At 37.4% G+C, this 23,277-nt stretch overlaps 1 protein-coding gene across 1 annotated transcript; it reads right to left on the bottom strand.

Annotated features, from left to right (window-relative positions):
* Positions 1–2,906: 2,906 nt before the first annotated feature.
* On the bottom strand, positions 2,907–21,047 carry LOC122559315 (sodium-coupled neutral amino acid transporter 2-like). Its single transcript, XM_043708673.1, has 16 exons — positions 20,760–21,047; positions 19,630–19,893; positions 19,278–19,359; positions 19,041–19,156; positions 16,375–16,448; positions 16,182–16,274; positions 15,929–16,010; positions 12,851–12,933; positions 12,118–12,176; positions 10,106–10,306; positions 8,988–9,067; positions 8,281–8,381; positions 7,567–7,691; positions 6,534–6,678; positions 6,325–6,422; positions 2,907–5,585 (listed from the first exon to the last, which is right to left on the bottom strand). The coding sequence occupies exons 2-16, from the start codon at positions 19,746–19,748 to the stop codon at positions 5,484–5,486; spliced, it is 1,560 nt and encodes a 519-aa protein (XP_043564608.1). The 5' UTR covers positions 19,749–19,893; positions 20,760–21,047; the 3' UTR covers positions 2,907–5,483.
* Between the last annotated feature and the right edge of the window lie 2,230 nt (positions 21,048–23,277).

Here is a 23,277-nt window from a genome sequence, read left to right as displayed (position 1 = left end):
TATAAACAGAGGCTCTGTTCACTCTGAGACTTGGCTCTGAGGGAGCTAGATCAGTGTCAAGGACTCTCCAAGTGTAAATAAAGCACCACTTGGTGATGGGATACCAATCTCTGTGGAGTTATTTCACCATTTGCCTCCTGTTCTGATACTTTCAGGGATCTAATCTCCACAACTTTCTGAGGTAGAGACATCCAGACATTTACCATCTTCTGGGAGAAGAAATTCCCTCATATCTCAGTTTTACATGAGTGCCCTAAACCACATTGCTGTGAGTCTGGAGTCACATGTAGCCAAAATAGGGAAGGATGTAGAATTGGAAAAAACACGGCAGGTTAGGAAGCATCTGAGGGGCAAGAGAGTCGAAGTTTCGGGCATAGACCTGATGAAGGGGGTGGAAGACCTGGAAAGATGGTGCTCTGAGAACAACCTAGCTCTCAATGCCCACAAAACCAAGCGGGATGTTACTTATGCCCCCTACACATTAACAGCACAGAGGTGGAACGAGTGGAGAATGTCAAGCTCCTGGGGGTGGTCATCCACAACAAGCTTTCTTGGACTCTTCATTTAGATGCACTGGTTACAAAGGCCCAACAACATCTCTTCTTCCTCAGGCAGCTGAAGAAATTTGGCATGACGACGAATAACCTTGCCAGCTTTTATAAGTGCGCCATCAAGAGCATTCTGTCTGGATGTATCACTACCTGGTATGCAACAGTACCATTCATGATTGGAGATGGTTACAGAGAGTTGTGAACTCAGCTCGGACAATCACAAAGGCCAAACTCCTATCTATGGAATCCATCTACCAGGCCCGCTGTCAAGGAAAGGCTGCCAGCATTCTCAAAGATCCATCCCACCCTGGCAATGTTTTTCTCCAACCTCTACCATCAGGGAAAGGATACAGAGGTCTGAAAACACACACCAGCCGGTTTTGAAACAGTTTCTACTGTTGTTAGAATACTGAATGGACTCACAAACTCCTAACATTCGTCTGTACCTGTGTTTTTGTTTGTGCTGCTGTTTATCTCTGTGATCTGCCTGTATTGCTCGCAAGACAAAACCTTTCATTGTGCCACACGTGACAATAAATTCAATGCCGGATATGTCCACTTGATTGCTCCTTGAATGCTGCCCGACCTGCCGTTCTTTTTCCAGCACCACACTTGATCAACTCTGAACCTGCAGCATCTGCAATCCTCACTATCACCAAGAATTAGAATTCCTTCCCTAACGGAATTAGTGAACCTTTGGTTTGGTTTTTACATTCTATAATATTTCCATGGTCACCTTTACTAAGACTACCTTTCAATTGCAGATTTTTAAATTTTCCCAATTAACCTGTTCAGAGGCACTATGAGCTTGGGGCAGTTCAGACTTGAACCTGGGCCTCCTAGGTCATATGTAGGGACACTATCACTGAATCATCGGTGTCTTCAGATCTTTAAAATACTTGAATTTAAACTGCACCAACTGCTGTGTGGGATTTAAATCCATGTCCCAGAACATATACTGGATCTCAGGATTAGAAAGCTATGTACGTGACTAGTCACATGAGCAAACATTTAGGCATGAGTTACTGTACAAAATATAAGAAGGTTTCTTAATTGGATCTAATTGATGGGGATTTACAATTAATTAATTAATTAGAAAAATAGGAGTTTGGTTTAGATGAGTGTGAGCCAATATTAAACTGACCAGGATTGAGAGCTGGAATTAGGGTACAATCAAATCTCAGTCCCATCATTTGTAATGATTAAATGTCCAAAAGCAATTGGAAATTGCCTCTCATGACCACAAACTATTCTAGACTGGAACTGCAATAGCTTGTAGTGTACACTTTAGCAGCCATTTCCAAACATTGACAAATTGGTTTCCCCTCTGCTTTTCTATCATCAATTCCTGGAATCCCTACATTGTGGAAGCAGGCTATTTGGCTCATCGAATCCACACCCGAAGTCCATCTCACCACTCCCCACCCCCAACCCTATCCATGATTTGGAGATGCCAGTACTGGACTGGGGTGTACAAATTAAAAATCACACAACACCATGAAGGGTATAGACAGAGCGGATAGAGACAAGTTTTTTCCCAGGGTGAAGGATTCAATAATGAGAGGTCACAGTTTCAAGGTGAGAGGTGGAACGTTTAAGGGGGATACACGCGGCAAGTACTTCACACAGAGGGTGGTGGGTGTTTGGAATGTGTTGCCAGCAGAGGTGGTAGAGGCAGGCATGGTAGATTCATTAAGATGTGTTTGGACAGATGCATGAGTAGGTGGGGAGCAGAGGGATACAGACGCTTAGGAATTGACCGACGGTTTTAGACAGTACATTTGGATTGGCTCAGGCTTGGAGGGCCAAAGGGCCTGTTCCTGGGCTGTAATTTTTCTTTGTTCTTAACCTCAGTCAGTACAGACGCTGTTAATCTGCGCTGTTGGTGTCATTCCATGTTGCAGATCTGTTGTCCAGCCAACTGATCTAAAGGTCAAATGATGGAGGTAAATGATTTGCACTACGTCATGTCTGACATAATTTGTTTATTAGAATGGCTTTTGGATAGTTGGAAGAACTGCATTTGATGTGGAGGTGCTGGTGTTGGTCAGGGGTGGACAAAGTCAGAAGTCACATGACACCAGGTTATAGTCCAACAGATTTATTTGAAATCACAGGCTTTTGGAGGGCTACTCCTTCCTCAGATGAGGCTTCTTCATCAGATGCATATGTGAAAGTCATAGATCACTGGAGTCTACAGCTCTTACACCCTCCGAAACAAGCTACGTTATAAAAATAGGATAACATGAGGTAATTCTCATAAAATATGCTTAAGTGACAAATGGAGGTGACTAAACTCCAGAATGCAGCTATGACAGACTGAAATTGTGACAATCTCAAAAGGCATAGATGAAATAACTGTTTCAGAGTATCACTTTATTTACAATATGTACAGTACAATCAGTGTTTCATTGAAACAAGAATGTAGCATTGGCAATAATGGACTCTCTTTGTTAACAACCAAAGTCCCTCCATCCACATTGTCAGCCTTTCACAGTTAACGGCATAGAAATGTACATACAAGGTGACTTTTACATAATGTCAGGGAAAGCTTTAATTAGTGTCTGAAAAAGCAACATACATGAGGGCATACTACCCACATTAAATAAAAGAATAGGCTAAAAGCAGCAGACATGCTTTATAAGCTTTCTGCACTGCATGCTTGCACTGATAGAAATATTTAAGGTGAATTATACAAGCAATATCAATGCACAAGCTTTTTTAGCTGAAGTTCTGGCATTTATCTTTCAAACATGAACTTCAGTGGTATGTCACAATTCATCCTTATACATTTTGTAACATTTTCCCCAAAGATATTAAAAATCATCTTATCAATTGGCCAGTGTTTCATTTTTTTTTAAAAGAAAGAGCATGTTTCACGTTGTCTAACAACAAACCCTTCAAATATTATTGATTTTCATTCAGTACAATTTACTCAAGTCTTTTCCATCAGACATGGTTTGAAGATTGAACAACTAAGGTTCTGTTTGACAGAAGTGGCCAGTAACTCAGAACTTGCAACTGTTCAGTCACTTATTACAGTTAGACTGTGCCAGTTCATTCACCATTTTGGCATGATCACACTGTTTTAGCACTTAACATTGTGTTAAGACAAGCTTACATTGAGCAAAGCACTGAAACAGAGCTCCTTCCACCAGTAGTCAGCTGAAAATCTTCAAACAGCCTTTGTTGGAGCTTTTGCTGACTTTAATAAAGAGTCCATTAACTGCTCACATAAGGACTTCATGGAACCATAACACCTCTTAAATATTGACAATATATGTACACATTATCCAAGATTATATACATTTATATTTACATGGTCATAAATATGTTAAATTATACTGATTTCCTCCAGGTCTATAAATATTCCATGACAAATAGCAAATTAAAAAAAACACATCATAGCCAGTTGACTGTCATAGGAAGCACAAAGTGTAAGTTTTCTTTCAAGTAACCAGGGTGACAGCAGGGTAACAATACAACACTGGGAGGCAGAAAATCAGTAAAGTTTGATAGGCAAATACTGAAATACAATATTACTTTTAATGTGTTTTGTATTTTCTATTAGGTCCCTCTTTCTAACTTCTACTGTTGCCATTTTTCCACTACTTTGTTGTCATTTATCAATAATAGTGATAGATGGCAGAGGAATATGTGAAAGGGGCAGAGAGTGAATAGTTTAATGTTATGTTTTCAGCTTCAGTTGTTGATAAAGGTACCATATTGTTCATTACAATAACACAATTTTAGTTCCCAACAATTGTTGTTTGGTTTCAGACATGTGATATAGAAGGGACAATGTAGTGGTGTTTTGTCTGCTCATGCATTGTCACGAGTGCACTTTGTGAAGCATTCAATATAGGTACTACAGAGTGTACTGCTGATGTTTGTTAGCAGAATACAAAATGGCACACCACAGACTCTTCTCCCACCTAATTCACATGTCCAGCAACTGCTGACAGCAAGCTGGAAAGTTATATAGGACAGATTAATCTTTACAAAATTGAATACCTGGCAGATCTGAATAAGCGCTGCAACTGTAATGAACATATAGTATGAAATATATTTCAAAAATTCAATATCTATTTCAGTCACTTTGTTAATTTGGATTCTAGACACTAATTTTCTCATACTTATACACATGGTAGCACTGTAACAAACAGCATTGTTAAACAAGAGAATCCAGCTTCACAGAAATACTCTGAACATGCTAAATTTTTTGACAAGGCATGATAACATGCTTAATTCTATACATTGTTTCCTTAAGTTCCAATTGTCTGTGCCTTGCCAATTAAGGGAAGTTTGAGCACTTCATTCAGATAAGCTGGGCTGTTTCAGAGTAAGACTTTTCCATTGTGTCTTACCTGAATTTGTCAATGTGTTATTTTTATAAATAGTACATTCTGAACTGAAGTAAACACAACTCTCAACTAAAGATTCAGATTAATGTCTTAAAATTGAACTAGTCAAGTCTCTATCCACATATAGCCTTTTTTTAAAAAAGGTCAAAAATATTATTATATGTTTACGTGCTACTTTTTTTTAAACCTACCAATATACAGTGAACTATTCAGGCACACCTACAGGAATTTAGATACTGTATCTACAAATAAAAGGGTCTGTAACATTTTGTTCTGCTAAGCACATGGCCTTATAAATACATATTGTACACCAATTATTCCATTCTCTAGGAATGGTTTTATTACTGCTTGGATCCCACATTACTCAATAATGACTATAATATAAATAATCTACTCTTTGGAAAAGAATTCCTATCTTCCAGAAAGGCAGCGAACATGAAGTCTGCCTTCCTGATCACTTGGAATTTTTGGAGGGGTAAAATAAATATCGTGATGGTACTTTCGGAGAAGAATTTGTAAATGCCTTTCTTTCCTTTCAGTTGAGTACGTGGTTTATTTCTGTCGCAGCTTAGTGCCCATCACTGGATGGTGCATGGTGGGCCCAGTCAAGAATGATGAGGGTCATGCTTCCAATCATAACAAATATGCCACTGATGAGGAAAATTAATGCCTAGAAAAGAAAAGAACTATTTAATCCAGTATTCGCTTTCATGTATTCTATGCAGTTAAAATAAAAGGTGTCACAAAGTTATCACTGGGCACAATTTTAACTTAGTCAATACCCACCTGCTGGTACAAAGTTAAGATTAAATCCATTAATTCTTTTATGTGGTTAACACTTTTTTTTTCAAGTGTGCTGTACTATTGCTCCTGCAGTCTTTAGAAATGGTTTCATATTACAATGGTGAAACATGTCTGGTGAAAATAAATTTGACAGGGCCACCAAACAGTCATAGACTGGCCTCTCAGCATCCACCTCACTACATTTTCCTTTACATTTTGAGGTAGTGTTATGTTATCCAAAAAGTTGAGGGAAATAAGAGCAACTATGATATCCTACTAAAGACATATCACCTGCTGCTAAAATGTAATAGTGAAAAAAAAAAGCAGTAGAAGTCCCACACAGAAAATGCAGGAAAAACTCAGCAGATCTGACCTCATTTGTTGAGAGAAAATAGAGTTATCGTTGCGAGATCTTTAGAATACTGGACTCAAAACATTAACTCTTTTTCTCTCCACAGATGCTGCCAGATCTACTGAGTTTCTCCAACACGCTGTTCTTGTTTCAGATTTCCAGAATCCACAGTTTTTTTTTTGTTTTTTTTAAACAGGGAATCTACTTATCTCAGATATTTGGGCTCATCAAACACATTTATTCAATGCACTTTAAGAGTCACATTGGTACTTACCACAATCTTCTGCACTGACTTCATAGGCTCTTTCTTTACAAGTTTGAGGTAAAATGCAGAAGGCAGTATAAAGATTAACATCGCAGCAGCAGAGGAACCTAGAACAAAGAGAACAAATGTAGAGTGAATGAACCAAGATTGTTCAATTAAACAGTAAGTGCAAGTGAATTGTAGTAAAAGACATATTTTGTTTCATTTATGTTGCTTACCTATGAACCCAAAGATATCTCGAATGGTGGGAACAAAGATCACCAGGCAATTAATGGAACCCAGAATTACAACAGTGATTATACTGTGACGTATCCAACTAAATTCTTTGCTTGAGAATAGCAGCTGCTGAACAGAGGTACGAATCTGTGGGAAAAGGTTATCATTATTTTCAACATTCTTACATCCCACAAAATGTTTACCAAAACATCTTTAAAAGTGAAAACACTAGATTTTATGGCAGTCAACAAATGACAAGCAAATAAGGTCAAAACAAGCTTTCAAAACCTGTGCTACACTATTGCTGAAAATTTATTTGTTTTCGACCCAGACATAAACAAATTGCATGAGGAAATGGGCAGGGCAATGGGATTGAACACAGGTGGATTCAAATCAGTCATATATTTAAGTTACTGTTTTAATATGATTAAGAAAACTAGTTTGAGAATATTGAAAGTGTAGGTATTGACTTCACAACACAAACTCGGATATAAATGTATAGCTTCATTCAAGCTGCAAGAATAACTGGTACCAAAATCCACAGTGATGCAGCAAGTGTTTCTGTCCTCAGGTTGTGTTTGGGAGATACAAATAGGGCAGGACAACTCAAAATATGACAACTTTTAGTCAATTTGTGGTGTAATGTTTCACCAAAATAAAACACAAGTTTAATAGAACAAGCTACCATTCTGAAGCAGAATGTAGTATCCCATGGAACTTTGTTATAGCAATGGGATCTTACATGAAAGAAGCAGGAGGAAAATCGAAAAGTTTGTGATGACGTTAGTTAAACACATGCTGATGTCAATTACATCAGTTATAAGAACTGTATATTTGAACTGCATCTTGCTCTATTTGAATTGCAGTCTTATCTGGGTAAGGCACTAGAAAAGCATAAGCAAGGTGATTTTTAAAAAAATATTTATAACATGGACTTGAAACAGGATTCAATAGCAGCATTACTCTGACAGCAGACATAATTGAAAGCACTAGACTATATTCAAGAGAAGATTTATTTTCACTGAATGTACTTACTGGAAATAGAACAACTGGTACTGTCAGAATGACAGCGATGAGTACAGCCAGCCGAACAATAAGGAGGACAACATCAAATCGGTACACTTTTGAATAAGTATGAAGCAATTCTGGCTCAACATTTTCTGCAAAAAACAGAAACAGATTATTAGTTTTCATTTTGTCTGATTTACCTGGCTTTGCTAAGTGTCTGTCTCCTTTAATTAGTAGCTATAAGTTCACAATTGACACCGAAAACTGGACTCTAATTCTTTGAATCTAACCTGTCAAATCATGATTTATTTGGCCATTCATAACAAATAGCCAAGTGATCATTGCCATATGAACAATTACAGTCAAGATTGAGGTCAGAGAACTATACAGAATAATTCATGGCACTCAAGCTTGAACTGTTAGCAAATTTTTTATGATCTATTTTACCGATTCCATGGTTCACTAACATTATCAGGGTCATCACTTTGGATTAAAGACTTCCTAGTAATGTGTTTAATGCAGTAAAAAATCTCATACTTTTAGTAAAACCACTCAAAATGCATCAACAGTTACTGAAGGATCCTACATAGAAATTTAGTTAATTTTGGCCTAAGCAAAACTTATGTATATAATTTTAAATGGCATAAATTATTAGCAAGCACTTCCTGAAGTTCTGAAATAAGGATATTATTGAATTTTGTATGTTACAGGAAAGGGTAAAGAATATTAAATAGAACTTACCATTGAAGGTCAGGTAACCAAAGAGAGCAGCCACCAGATACATAATAAATATAAACAGAAATGAAACATTGGAAACCCTCTGCATTTTCTTGCGGGACCGGCTAGAAGAGAAAAATAATTTGATTTGATTTATTAACTTGCCAGAACGATGTATTAATCCTTACGACAGTACAAATTTACTTGATCACAAAACTGCATTTGAAGGATTCACTTAAGCTATTTTTAAAAACTTAAGTAACTTGTCATGCACTTCTAACTATTACTTCAGAATGTGACACTGAATATCTTATCTTGGAAATCATCAAGTATTATATTTTTGGCAAATGCTCATGCTGAGGATGTGAAGAACAGAAAGATATTTCACGTTGGGAATCCAGTGTAAGAATCATACTTTGCAGTGTTCGGTGTACTATATGCCAAGTACAGAGAAATGTTTTTTCTAATCTGCCCCTTGATGTGTTTCAATATCAACCACTGAAGAGTCACTATGGTGAATTTTCAATTCAATATATATACCAGACTTTCTTTCAGTGAGCATGCATTTCTCCAAGCCTGTGGGAAACTTCAATCTGTAAATCTATGCAGCCCAGGAATTGGATCAGACTGTTGGATCCCCAACTTATTTAATGCAAGGCACTTCTACTGAACCCAGAGAGGTGACTATAATCCTAAACTGAACATAAGGTTAAGAGAAGAACAATCCTTACTCTTTCAGTTCTTCATAGATGGGAAGAACAGCAGGATGGCAGACAAATGCAAATGTCAGAATTGGTACAGCATAGACAGTCTGAAAGATAAAGGAGAACCATTGGGTCAGTCACACATCAACAAATCTAGAAAATACTCAATGCAATTTTAAGGAATAGATTTCAGGGCTGCTTTGCTGTATTTATTGATAATAAAATAACTGCATTCTAAAATTTTATACACAAAAGCCGGAATTGCTGGAATTGCTGAGCAGGTCTGGCAGCATCTGTTGACAGAACTCAGAGTTAACATTTCAGGTCCAGTGACCCTTCCTCAGAACTGATAGTAGCTGGGAACAAGTTGTTTTCTTATGCAGAAGACAGGGTGGGGGAAGGGGGAAAGGACTAAGCGATAAGTGGAGATAGAGCCCAAACACAGAGAAAGGATAGTCGGACAGACAAAGGATTGGATAATGGTCAGTCATGGAGAAGGAACAGCTATGGGGAGTATTAGTGGCTAACAATGGCTGGTGCATAATACAGCCTTCCCCCCATTTATCTCTCAGCTCCCTTACACCCCACCACATGCCTGACGAAGGGTTTATGCCCAAAACATTGACTCTCCTAGTCCTCAGATGCTGTCTGACCTGCTGTGCTTTCCCAACGCCACACTTTGACAGTTGTGTGTCCATGTGATAATAAGGTCTGGTGTGTGGGGGCTGGGGTGAGGATATGGGAGAAACTGCCTCAAGCCCTAAAGTTGTTGAACTCGATGTTGAGTCCTGAAGACTATAGAGTTCCCAAGTGGAAAGTGAGGCGCTGTTCTTCCAGCTTGTGCTGAGCTGACCTGCACTGGGGCACTGCAGCAAGATGTTGGCCAGGAAATATAGTGGCGTCTTAAAGTGGCACGCAACTGGAAGCTCAGGGTCTTATGCAAAAAAGGTTAAAATGTTAACTTTGATTTCTCTCCACAGATACTGCCAGACCTGCTAACCTTTTCTCACAATTTCTGTTTCGGTTTTTGATATTCAATATCCACAGTTCTTTTCATGAAATTTTACGATACATACAAATTCTCCAACATTACGATCCATTAAGTCAGTGTGGAATGACACATTTTGAAATTTACTCCTATGTACCTGTGAATTGAAGATAAAATACTTTGGCTTGCAGGTGTCCTCGTCTGTTGCATTGTATGTTAAAGCAGTGTCAGATCCACTTGTAACTGTTTTATATGCAGCTGTTGCAGTCATCATTAAGGTGGCGTTCAAGGTTGCATTTTCGAGACCTTGCTCCAGATCAGGCAATGGACAAGGGATATGAGCACTTTTATAAATAACCTGTGAGTTTTTGTAAAGTGAGATTTGTGGTTAAAATATACAAATATACACTACAGAAAGTGATCAAGAGAAAACACATTTATTGCTGAAACACATTTCTTTCCTTAAAAGCGGTTTTAATTCCTCTGCCTTGCTAGGGTCAGTGAGTGCATACCTAACATAATGTGATGCAAATCAGGAAGGTTTTGGGTTCACTGCATGCTCTGCATTTAAAGGAATTTCAGAAAAAAAAAGCAAGAAGCCATCATTTCTGATTTCAACAACTTTTCGTGGGGAAGGTCAAAACATCAGCCACATTTCCTGCACCTGAATGCAATCAGATATCCCAGCACAAAAAGTATGCATATTTAAGGGAAATGAAATATAAATCAGACTCTCGTGATCCAGGTTCATTGATGAAGAGTAACCATTTGCCAAAGACACTGGATAGTAACACCCACATGGCCCAATGCTAATGTTTCAGGCTAGAACTAAGATTTGAAGTCAAATTGAATACACTAATATCTGAAGTCCATAATAGTTCTGAGAAAGTAGACAGATAGATTGTTCAACATCTCCAACTGGTCCCCCCAAATCTTTTATTAATGGATGAGCTTCCCCATGTATAAAAACACTGCACCTGAAAGAGTTTAGAGAAGTTTTACAAAGATGTTGCTAGGGTTGGAGGGTTGAGCTTCAGCGAGAGGCTGAATAGGCTGGGCTTACTTTATCTGGAGCATCGGAGGCTGAGGGGTGACCTTATAGAGGTTTATAAAATCACGAGGGCCATAGATAAAGAGACAAGGTATTTCCATGTCTGGATTATTCTGGATGTAAGGTATGATTTTTCACTTTAAGTCATTCGTTTCCAGGGTTGGAGGATTTGAGCTATAGGGAGAGGCTGAATAGACTGGGGCTGTTTTCCCTGGAGCATCGGAGGCTGGGGCGTGACCTTACACAGGGTTATAAAATCATGAGGGCCATGAACAGGATAAATAGTCAAAGTCTCTTCCCTGGGGTGGGGGAGTCCAGAACTAGAGGGCATAGGTTTAGGGTGAGAAGGGAAAAGTTTAAAGGGGTCCTGAGGGGCAACATTTTCATGCAGAGAGTAATGTGTGTATGAATGAGCTGCCAGAGGAAGTGGTGGAGGCTGGCACAATTACAACATTTAAAAGGCATCTGGACGGGTATATGAATAGGAAGGTTTAGAGGGATATGGGCCAAATGCTGGAAAATGGGAACAGATTAGGTTAGGATCTCTGGTAGGAATAGACAAGTTGGACCGAAGGGTTTGTTTCCATGTTGTGCAACTCTATGATTCTATAATGAGGCTTTTGGAACATGAGATACTTGGTTCAATATTTGTCTCTGCTGAGGAAACCCCAGGAATGCCACATTTGGATGACGGGACTTGGTTTTGATTTTCCCAGCACAGAATTAGTCCTTGTGGCAGGTGGGACTAGATTGGGTTGGGATATCTAGTCAGCATGGACAGGTTGGACCGAAGGGTCTGTTTCCATGCTGTACATCTCTATGACTCTATGGTCATTGCTGACTTGGAAATAACAATCAGCCTGAACATGACAAAGGAACCAGCCAGGATCCTTTTAAAACAGTTAGCATTTTCGGAGAAATAGAGAGGAATCAGAGTGACATGGAGAAATTAGGAACTAAAATCTTATTACTTCTACTACTCTGCAAAAGTAAATACTATCCAACTTGGTAATGGTTGAAAAATGAATCAAAATCCCTGCAAAACTGACCCTTGCATTCAATATTTTGCTCAGTTTATGTTGTCTTTTCTAACAGTATTAAGCTAATCTCATACTTACAACTATTAGGAAGAACAACATGCAAAGAAGAGACAATCCACTGGTATAGCCCAGGTACCCTGCAAAATAAGATGACAGATTTCTATGATTCAAAGTCAATAATATATTTATGAACAGAAAAACAAAAAAAAGTCCAGAAGCCTGTTCTCAGTTACTCTTTAATGAATGATTTAATAATTTTACACAGTAAATGTAGCAAAATTCAGAATGTATTACTTATACAATTTTGCAAGAAATTTACAAATAAATTTTTGAATTTTTTTCCCAGTAAAGTTGCAATTCCCTGGTGATGAACAGATGAAAGTACGTCAGATGACACTGATTGGTTTAAATATCACTGCCGGACTTAGAATGTACAATTATATTCATGTAACATTTGGTATGAACCCAGCAACTGCCTTTTGTCGAGTTCATAATGGAACAAGTGGCAGGATAGGGCTACGGCCAGATCAATATGATGTGAATTCTGTCATTTGCTTTGTTGATGATGAGTGTTCAGTGCCAGTTTTAATAATGTTACTGACTATTTTATGCACATCACAGCAGACAGAAATAAGTGAAAACATATGAACTATAGTATCCCAAACTAAAACTTAATGTTAAGGTAGTGACTTTGGAAATTCCTAAATAATTCATAAAAATCAGACAGCCAAATGTAGATAAGGAAAGGATTATCATAAATCAAGGCTTTTCTGCTGTTATATTAAATAGATTTCCAGTGCAAACTGCTTACCTAGGTTCTTCAGAAGAGACAAAGGAAGAATTATGATGAAAGACACCAAGAGGACCAAGTAGTCACCATTCAGATACCAATGTCTGAAAAAGAAAACAAGCAAATTGCTATAAATACTATCATGAATGCAATTACAATTATTTTAATATTGTACATCCTTCTTAAAAGCACATCATGCATGATTTCAATAAATCCAGAATTTTTAAAAAATTGATTGAAAGTCACTTATGTAATTTAAAATTCAATGTTATTGCTATGCAGCTTTGATTAGTCTTCTCTATCCTTCAAGAGAAAGCATCGCAAGGCACTGAAGTGGAACTGGTTAGAGCTGGTTACAGCTTATACAAAAACAAAAACATGAAAAAAAGAACCAGATAATACCAGTTCAAAACATTCATTCGCTACATGCCACCTGAGGCCAAATGGAACTGAAAACAGTCTGTAACCATTCCCAATCCAGCTGAGAGACACTACTCCATTTTTTTAAAATTAGGAAGAGAAAAACCTCTTTACAAAAGTTTACAAATCTTACTTGCCTTGATAGTGGTGCATTAAATTGTGATTTAAATGAATTTAATAATTTGTGCAAAAGTGATCAAAAGTTTGTGATATTTGCTTAAAAATAAAACATTTGAATTGACAAAAATTGTTTTCTACTCTTTGCATGGCACCTCATGGATTTAGGGTGCTGTGGCTCTCCTGGGCTAGAACATTAATTATTTCACAGATTAAACTGTCCCACTTTTCATTTTTCCGCCAATCACTTTTCAGCTGATATGGTGCCTTATCATTGTTTAAGGGGCTGTCTTTCACGAAGGAAGGGAAAGCTGTAATTACAAATGGCACAGCCACGTTATATTCCTAATACCACTCTTATAGCTTGACATAAACAGAATGACAACTGACGTTTTGATCTTTAGTATGTACTACAGAGCCATGGATTATGCACCGATTTATTTAACCTGTGACTCGATACATATTCATATGAACATACTTGTGCAGGATTTACGTCAACTGATTTGTCACAGTGGCATGATACATCAAATGACTCAAAAGTGAATTAAATATTTATTTGAAGTATTCATTTAAGTAAAAGCCGGTGCTGTGAAATGAAATTATGAAATTAATTTCTGTTACATGGTAAACAAAGTTCAAAAGTAAAACTAAAACATTGCTATTCCACCCTTTACTGTCAAAAGGCACTCATGTTTTAAGAAAGCATTTATGCCATTTAGCCTGTAGCTAAACACAAGCCAAATTTCTAATGTTATATTATTTCTTCTAAAGTAATTAGATGATACCAAATAAAAGTGCTGGAAATTTCAGAAAGGCAACTCCATAATGGGATTTCCTAATCATTGATTTACTTTTCCATTATATTGTCATGCATTCCATTAATCATTAGCAAGCTCTAAATTATTGTATGTTTGAAGTATGATTTACGTTTTACATTTCCATTGCAAAATCACTTCTATTTGGCAAAACAATGGACAGCTGTTTCAGTTACTGGTTTACTAACTGCACCAACTATTCATTTACATCTGCAATTGCTCATTGATGCTTATTTTGCATCGATATTTGAAATTGATTTTGGCAAAACCCCTCTCTCTATGGGATCTTTTGATTATATGTAGAGATAAAGAACTGCGTATCTTCTTAAACAAGTCAAAATATTGTTACTGAGGCCTGCATAGGTGAAACAGATGGTGCCGTTGGTACATTTACGTCAACACCAAAATATGTCACGAGAGTAAACTAAAGAGAGGATGAGATTTAAGAGACTAGAGAAAATAGTTAAACAAAAATATATTTTTTAAACATTTGCAGCGATCATTAAAATCTGAGGGGATGAGATTCCATACTTGTTTAATTTCCAATGGTGAGAATTTGTTGTTCGTATTTATGACATCACACTGTTAAAAATACTTACAATGAAATGGATAACCCTAACGTTTTCTGGCAAGTTTAGTGAGCATATATTATGTAGTGCAACACTTGCATGCCATTTTGTGTAATCCATCATCAGTGTCTGGGTAAGATACTGTCACAGCAAAGCTTCAGGAGGAGCAAAGCAACTTCAGATTGTCATATCTAATTCTGTCATTGGGCATTATCAAACTTGCACTTCAATAATGTTGACTGCTGCTAGCCATATCTTTACTTTTATCTGCAGAATCCAGGCTATCAATCTGTTTGATAGTCCAAATTAAAACTTGCTGTTTTCTGGGGTGGAATTTGGAATGCCAGGGGCAATTTTGAAAGCACCTTATTTGCGCGCCACTCCTAAAATATAAACTTGTCTGTTCTCTGTGCAGAAGCTGCCTAACTTTGAGCATATTAATGATCCTCTGTTTGTGTTTTAGGTTTCTAGCATCCACAGTTTTTAAAATTTTCTTTATGGCTCTCACTTAGATTTAATCATAAATATAGAATTAATAGTCATAACTGCAACAATAAAGAAATCTGCACATGTGTGCCCTTGGTCAAAATACGTGGCTGTGACTTGCTGACCTTAAACTTCATTGGAAAAATAGGATTACCAATTGTACAAAACTGCTTCTTTCTTACATTCTGCAGTATGGTCAAAATATGTTAATAGCCTGTGATGTCCCACATTCCATGTATCAAAGGTACATGTTATGTTTATTTGTGTATCAGCTGACTGATGCAGTTTTGGTTAGAAACAAGTAATGTTTCTATATATGTTTACTTATTGTTTAATTGAAGAATAATAAGGAACTCAACTGCTCTCATACGTCTATATTACAGATATTTAAAAATCTTAAGTATAAAAAATACACCAAGATACTCATATTGGGTCAAATGAAGCATTGGATTTACCCAAGGAACTGGTACAAAACAATTTTCTGAGTTAAATTTTGAAGAAGTCAACTTGGGTGTTCAAATCCAAGCCTAGGTGATTTTTTTTTCTCATTATTAAGATATAAACTTTTAACTGTCATGATAATTATGAGTAGTTAAGGGAATTATTGAAAATAGTTATTTCTTGAAAAGTGCTGAATTATATAGAAGATGCCAAAGTGTGCCTAACATTATTAAGCAACTCATTCAACATACCCAGTTTTTTCCTCAAGTCCCAGGAAAGCTTGAATGACTATTGGTAGCTCGTATTTCACTATGTAGAGGTAGCTTGATGTAGCTGTAGTCAGAAAATGAACAGGGAGAAAAGAAGCAAAACAAAAATTATAAACTCTCTACGCTGTGATATTTAATCTAAAAGTCCTCATGTTGGATTAAGTACACGTTAGTGAGGAAGTTGTCCTTTTTAAATGAAAAAAAGTGCTAATTGAGGGAGGCACTAGAATTTTACCTCCAAAGTTCTGCATTGTGATTGAAATAGATGCTGCCAATTTCCCAGGTAACCCAAATGCTCTGAGTCCCAGCTGTTCATAGACCAGTGAACCTAAACAAAATGAAATATTTAACAAAATGAGGTTAAGAAGAATGTTGATTAAAAACGTATTGATTCGATTACTCATTTAAGCAAAGAGCTTATCCATTACCTCCTTCTTTTGCAGTCTTCAATAAAAGATGTATAGAATATAATGAAAACACTGCCACAGCACTCAGAAGGATCCTGGAAAAGAAAGAACGACATTTTGTAATTAACATGTTGATAACATTATTTAAATAAGATGCACTGAAACAACATGGTGTGAAACCTCCTTAAATCATGGTTAGAATTTATTTTACATTAAAATCAAAAGATCTGGCTGCTGCAGTCACAAATAATATTTCTAATTTTAATGCAATAAACTGATTGCAATCAATCTATCATCATGGAGCTTGAATAGTAAATAAGTTAGCTGGTTTGAAAACTGTTTGGCGCCCACAATATTAAGTTAAAACAATAAAGCTTAAATTTATTCAATTGTAGTGATTAAGAATAGCTTACAAAGCTGGATTCACTACATTTTTACCATCATAACTAACAGTATCTCTGTTTGATTTTAAAGGTTTCACAATAAAGCTGATTATCAGTTTAAGGGTGTTTCACATGCCAGGGATACTTCTTCATAATCACTTCCCTGTATTAAATAGATGCTGCTCTAATCCATTGAAGATTCAGTTCTCAGAATAGCAAGTAGCATGTATTAATTGATATTACACTTAAACTACAACTAGCTATTTTTGGAATAAAGTGCAATCCATTGCCTTTGTGGCCTATGTCATGTGTTCCCCCCCCGTGGTACCTGTTATATAACAAAATTAAACTCAATCCTTTGTTCAAACTTTTAGAAGATTTTACCAAATTCTATGATCATTATAGTAATTATTCATTGTATTACTGCACCACTATAAGAGGTGCCACCCTTTGACTCCATTTTAAAGATACATTAATCCTGCTTTGTTGCTTTGTCTTTGTTGTATTTCAAATAAACATGTTGTTATCAGGACTGCATTGAGTAGCAGTCATCCTAAAAAAGGCAATTGGCTTTCAAAAGAAAAATCCAAAATTTCAAAATATTACTATACACATCTAAGTAAACCTAGTAAGGCATTTTCTCAGTATTTTTCCACCACAATTCAGGAACAGAACCTTCATTTGCTGAAGTCAGACTACCATTTAAATGTCAGTCCATAGAATCTTGGCACACTAGCATAGCACTGGCATCAGAGAAAATCGATGTTTCGGGCAAAAGTGTCCATTTTCCTGCTCCTCGGATGCTGCCTGACCTGCTGTGCTTTTTCAGCACCACTCTAATCTAGACTCTGATTTTCAGCATCTGCAGTCCTCACTTTTGCCTAGCACTAGCATTAACCATGTCTGAATTTTAAACAGTGCACAATTCAACATGGATGTGCTTCACAATTAAGAAAATGTCGATATTTTCACTGATGAATTGCTCTGTTGATAATGTTTTGGACATTGTATTAACATGAGTAATCTTACTGAGTGAAAGATCTGAGAGGTGGCCGCAGAATTATCTGTAGCTTAGAAGTTCTGTTATTTACTCTATTCATTCATAAGAAGAAACACACCTTTATTTAGATTAGTCACTGCAAGCAAATGGTTATAAAAGTTAATACATAAAGGGCATTCTAAACAAATGTAATTTATATCAGTAGAGAGACATCAAATAAGTCATTGCTTTGCTACACTACAGTCTGTACTTTTTCACATGTTGCATCTTGACCATCTATAATCACATAATAAAATCTAATTTCACAATGTAATCCAACATATGATAATTAACACACCACAACACTTTCCACAAATCTGACCTTCTTAATCAGGCTTAAGAATCTAATTCCATGCATCCATTCAACTGATTCCAACCAATTACTGCTTTGTTCGTAAACACCCCTACCCCACCTTCAAGAAAGCACGGTCAACCTGTCTTGTGCAATTACTCAAGATTATCTTTAATGACTCGCCGTTTAAAAATGCAAATCTTGAAATGGTTAATCAGATTAGCCATGATTGTATTGAATGGCAGAACAGATACAAAGGGGCCGAATGGCCTACTCCTGTTCCTACTTCTTATGGTTTTACTATCTTGAACTAACTGAACAAGTGATCAATGCTGAACTGTCCCAGGCTTCTAATGTCCACTCCTCCCGACATACATAGATGTATCTATCACTCATTGTTATGTTGGTTAGCTTACATGCTGAAATGTCATTTCAGGATGATTTAAAATATTAAAACTCTCACATATACAGAATGGCTAATGACAAAGTCAAGCAGTAAATCATGCCCGAACATTCCCATTTATTATAATCTGAAGTTTTAATGTTTACCTACACCTATAAATTGAATTGTTGGTTCACTGGTAATCGTGTGGAAGATATTATCAGCATTTTTTTTCCATTTGTGTAAAACTACTAATTCTACACCAAAATGTATCGTACCTCACATTCCTTATAAAAAAAACCTCTGGATTGTTGCTGCTAGTGTTATTAATCTGCAATAAATTTTTAAAAGCTCTTACAAATGGCAAAGCTGGCTGTATAATGAAATCTCATGATTTTAAAGTATTGTGGCATTTAACATCCCACTTTAGCCAATCACATGCCTGGGGAGGAGTCGAACAGTAGGTAAGGCTCACAGTAAAGCACCGCATTAGGTTCTGCTGCAGTCGTTGCTGCACTGCAGTGTCAGCAGGTTAAGAACTGCATCTTACAAAGCACGTGCTTTTTGTTTTGTCGTATTTCAAACACTTACACAAAAAGTGCAATTCCAGTGTTAGCCATGGCATATGCCAGGCCAAGAATGCCGCTACCCATGATCGCATTGCTGAGATTAAACGCAGAAATTCCAAATGATGTATTCCCAGCCCTCTGGAGAAATAAAAGAATAAGATAGTCACAGCTGCTCTGCAGCAGTATGTTTTCACATATATCAGAATCTCAACAACTAATTTCTAAAAGAGGATGATGAACAAAATATTCTTACACTTACATATTCTTCTTCAAATTTCTTTTTTCCATAGTACAAATTTGGCAGAAAATTTTGACTTTCTGCATCGATATCAACATACTGACTGCAAAAATAAAAGAAAATTGTGGTGTTATGCAGGAAAGATTCCCCAGTACTCTTCCACTAAATGTAAATCATTAATCTTTAATGCATCAACTCACGAGTTGAAAGATTTGAATTATTCATTAAGTCTTGTGATGGGCTCTCAATTTCAATGCAGTGAAGATAGCACAAAATAATTTGCGTTATAAATAATTTTCTACTAAGCATAGTCCACAACGATATGTAATACAATCGCATCTCTCAGTATGACAGATCACCAGCCCTGCCTTACCTGCTGATAGGAACCTTTTTCATGGTAGTATTTCCTGGATAGTTGTACTCATTGCTGTTGGTGCTGCTGCTGTCATCATCGGGAGCAATGTTAAATTTGTTCATCTCTGTTATAGTCATGGTGAGTTTTCTGAAGCACTTCTAAATATGTTTATCTCTCTCTGTCCTCTCCCAGCTGCAGTTGTCACTGGCAATTTATATGCCACCTATCCCTTCTTCCCAGAGAGACGTTGCCTCTTCTGCCTGTGCTTTGTCCTTGTGGTCCCTAAGGAAATAGTGAAACATCAATAACCAAGTAACCAGCAGAATCTCCTCCTTAATTGTCTCTCCTCACGTGACTCACAATGGACGAGGCAAACCGAATGGAAAAATACTGAAGAGTGACAACATGCTGGGTTTTGCGAGCAGTGTAACACAATGTAAACACAGCAGCAGTTAGGACTGGACATAAATTTATTCTCATTCAAACCGAGGATTAGCTTGTACATGCCATTATCATTTAGCCAGGCCTCATTCATCGGAGAAATACGAGTCATCAATGCCCCCCATTTCTGTCCTCCTGATATTTCAAATCTTCATTTGCAAGTACGTATCTCCCATTCTTTATCTTAGTTTTCTTTTGGTCGTGGCTCCTCATTATGGCTCTACAAATCCAACCCCAGATCATAACAGTATGCCAATGCACGGTCTCCTAATCCTAGCGGGGAAGCTTTGGGTGAGTGAGTCATGAGGATACAACACAATACAGTTTCTTTTCTCATGGCTGATTAAAGCACCGAATGACTTCGGGAGACAAAGTCGAAAAATGGAGGAACCAGAACAAGATCAGATTCAGACACTGCGTGGATGAAATGTAAATACCATTTGAAAATCATTTAAAAAGCAGAAATAACAATCTGATCATTGATGTGGAGTTCAAAATGCCAGAAAATGAGAAGGCGGCATCATCCTATTGTTACATCATCCTGTTTTTCTGACTGACTAATCGCACTTATATGTATGTACATTCTGATTAACAAACGCAACGCTGTTACAGGTCCGCGCCTTAAGGGTAACAATGTTTAGGAATGTATCAAATCATTAGCAGAATGATACATTTAGCACACCAACAATCGCTCAAACATATCTTACCTCCCACACCACGACTTTCTCGATAAGGCTTTTTTTCGGCTCCTTCCGTTACAATTCAAACCACTTCACGAAGCAATCAGTCACTATTTTGGCTCCAAAAAATTACAACAATAAGAGTTCGACTTATTTCAAGATCTGCGTTAATTCTGAGATAGCCAGATTTGTCCAGTTTAAATCTATGTATGTATTTAGATTGTATGTTAAAATAAAAACTTCAGGTAAAATCCCAATAAACGATGTTACTCCAGTGTCTCGTCTGCACTAAGAGGAAGACTCTGTCTGGCCGGTATAAGAAGCATTTGGGAAATTGCATCAGATTGAGGGAGGAGCTATTTTCAATTCCTGAGAACCTATCCCCAATTGTGAATGAAAGACGTATAATTTTAATGCTTGTAAACAAACCCTCACGACGATCATCGTGAAACATTTACATCTGAATTCAGACAATTTATTTCAATTAGTGAAATTATTTTAAGGTTTACAATTGATAAATATTTTCTAGTGACCTTTCTGCGTTCCTGTCTTTTTCCATAAAATGCTGTACCTGCGTAACTTATCTAAGCAGACATCCGAATAAAGTCCCATCCTTGAGCCCCAACCTCAAAGATATGATAATGGTAGTTATGTGGAGGAGCATGTAGAGTGGAGGTTGGATTGGAAAAAAAGCTGAGCAAATGGTTTTCTCCGAGAGCGGGGGAAAAAATCACATTAACGTGAACAGAGCGACTGAGGATCACAAACCTCCCTTTAAGTAAAGGCACTTGTAATGTTCTCAAAATGAATACAAGCCTTCAAAAAAAAGGCCGCAAAATGCAAGTAGCAAAACAAACAAGACGTTGTATGGGTAGAATTTAAAATTTATGATCAATGTACCCGTCATATATGTATATCGATCCAGTCAGTGAGATAGTATCCACCAATCTCACAATACAGTCATGTTTCTTTTTCAGTGGTTGGAAAAATAATGATTGTAATAATTTCTGTAACCCCAGTTATTCTTCTCCACAAAGACTATAGTGAACACTTTAACTTCGCCATTACTCATGAACAACCGATGCTAAGTATTAATGCATCATTGTGACTCACTCTTGCAGCCCCTCCTTAGATTACTCCTCCCGCATTCCCAGGAGGGAGTATCTGGAATAGTGGAGGGGAATATTCTGCACACGACCGGGGGGGGGGGTGGAGTTGGTGCACGGTGTAGTGCCCGCTCGAGTGGGCGCTAATCAAGTACAAAATATTGGGAGCGATTAACATGATCCAAATCCTTTCGACAAATTAAAAATAAATTAAACTACAAATATTTAAACGATTGCTTGGACTTGGTGTGTTTCCTAGTGTTCACAGCCACTTTATAAAGCAATGCATTGAAAAGTACGGTTACAAGTATCATTTTACAGTAAATGGCGCTTTTTGTTGGAATATTGTAACTGGCAGAAGCACCAGCTATTGCATCAGCAAGGAAGGGGCAGTCTCACCGAGACCCTTCACTATTGGTTACAGTGAGAGTCAATTCGTCCCAAGTGGGTAAATTACATTTAAATTCGATAAAACTCTGGGTGGAGCTGTGTATTTTTTTCCGTTGGGAGTGACAGCCTGTTTTGAAATATATATTTTTATATTCTACAGTGGGGGTCTTTTCAATTGTTGGACCATCCTGGTGCCTCGAATATATGTAAATAATATGTTGGAAAAGGAGTTAATGCCTTTAGTTGGAACTGGCAGGACAGGCAAACTCCAAAAAACTGATTGCTCCAGTGACTATGTATGTATATAAAGGCATTTTTATGTTTTTGAAAACATATTTTATTTATTCCCTGGATGTGGGCGTTGCTGGGCATTTATTGCCATGAAGGGAGTTAAGAGTCAACCACATTGCTGCAGGTTAAATATCTTTTACAGCAATTTCTGATTTTGTTGTAATTGATCTGGGGTCACGTGTAGGCCAGACCAGGTAAAGATCACGGAATTCCTTCCCTAGAGGGGCTAACCCTCGGGGTGGCACTCAGTAATTAGAACTGCTACTTCCCAGTGCCAGAGACCTGGGTTCAATTCCAGCCTTGGGAGTTTGCACATTCTCCCTGTGTCTGCTTGGATTTCCTCCATTGCTCCAGGTTCCAAAGATGTGCAAGTTGGGTGGACGAGCCATGGGAAATGTGGGGTTACGGGGATAAAGTAGGGGGCTGGCTCTGGGTGGGATGCTGGTCGGTGGGATGCTGGTCAGAGGGTTGGTGCAATCTCAATGGGCTGAATGGCCTGCTTCTGCACTGTCGGGATTCTATGATCTTGAAGGATATGAGTGAATCAGATGGGCTTTACCCTGACAATTGGCAGCAGACCCCCATTGTGGAATAAATGAACATATATTTCAAATAGGCCATCACTCCCAATGGAAAAAGGCACAACTCCATCCAGAATGTTACTAAATTTAAATGTAATTTACCCACCTGGGACATATTCACTCTCACTGTAACCAACACTTTCATGGTCAGAATTAGACATTTTTTCGTAGTTTTTT

This window comes from Chiloscyllium plagiosum, chromosome 19 (genome assembly GCF_004010195.1).
Source record: "Chiloscyllium plagiosum isolate BGI_BamShark_2017 chromosome 19, ASM401019v2, whole genome shotgun sequence".
Taxonomy (NCBI): Eukaryota; Metazoa; Chordata; class Chondrichthyes; order Orectolobiformes; family Hemiscylliidae; genus Chiloscyllium; species Chiloscyllium plagiosum.
Note: the sequence above shows the minus strand (reverse complement) of the source record. Positions and strands in the feature narration are given on the sequence as shown.

Coding starts and splice junctions, on each gene's coding strand:
- LOC122559315 (XM_043708673.1), bottom strand. CDS start 19,748: ATGACTATAACAGAGATGAACAAATTTAACATTGCTCCCGATGATGAC. Junction 16,449..19,040: donor ACTGGAATTGCACTTTTTGT/GTAAGTGTTTGA, acceptor TTTCTTTTCCAG/GATCCTTCTGAGTGCTGTGG. Junction 6,679..7,566: donor TACCAGTTGTTCTATTTCCA/GTAAGTACATTC, acceptor CTTTTCCCACAG/ATTCGTACCTCTGTTCAGCA.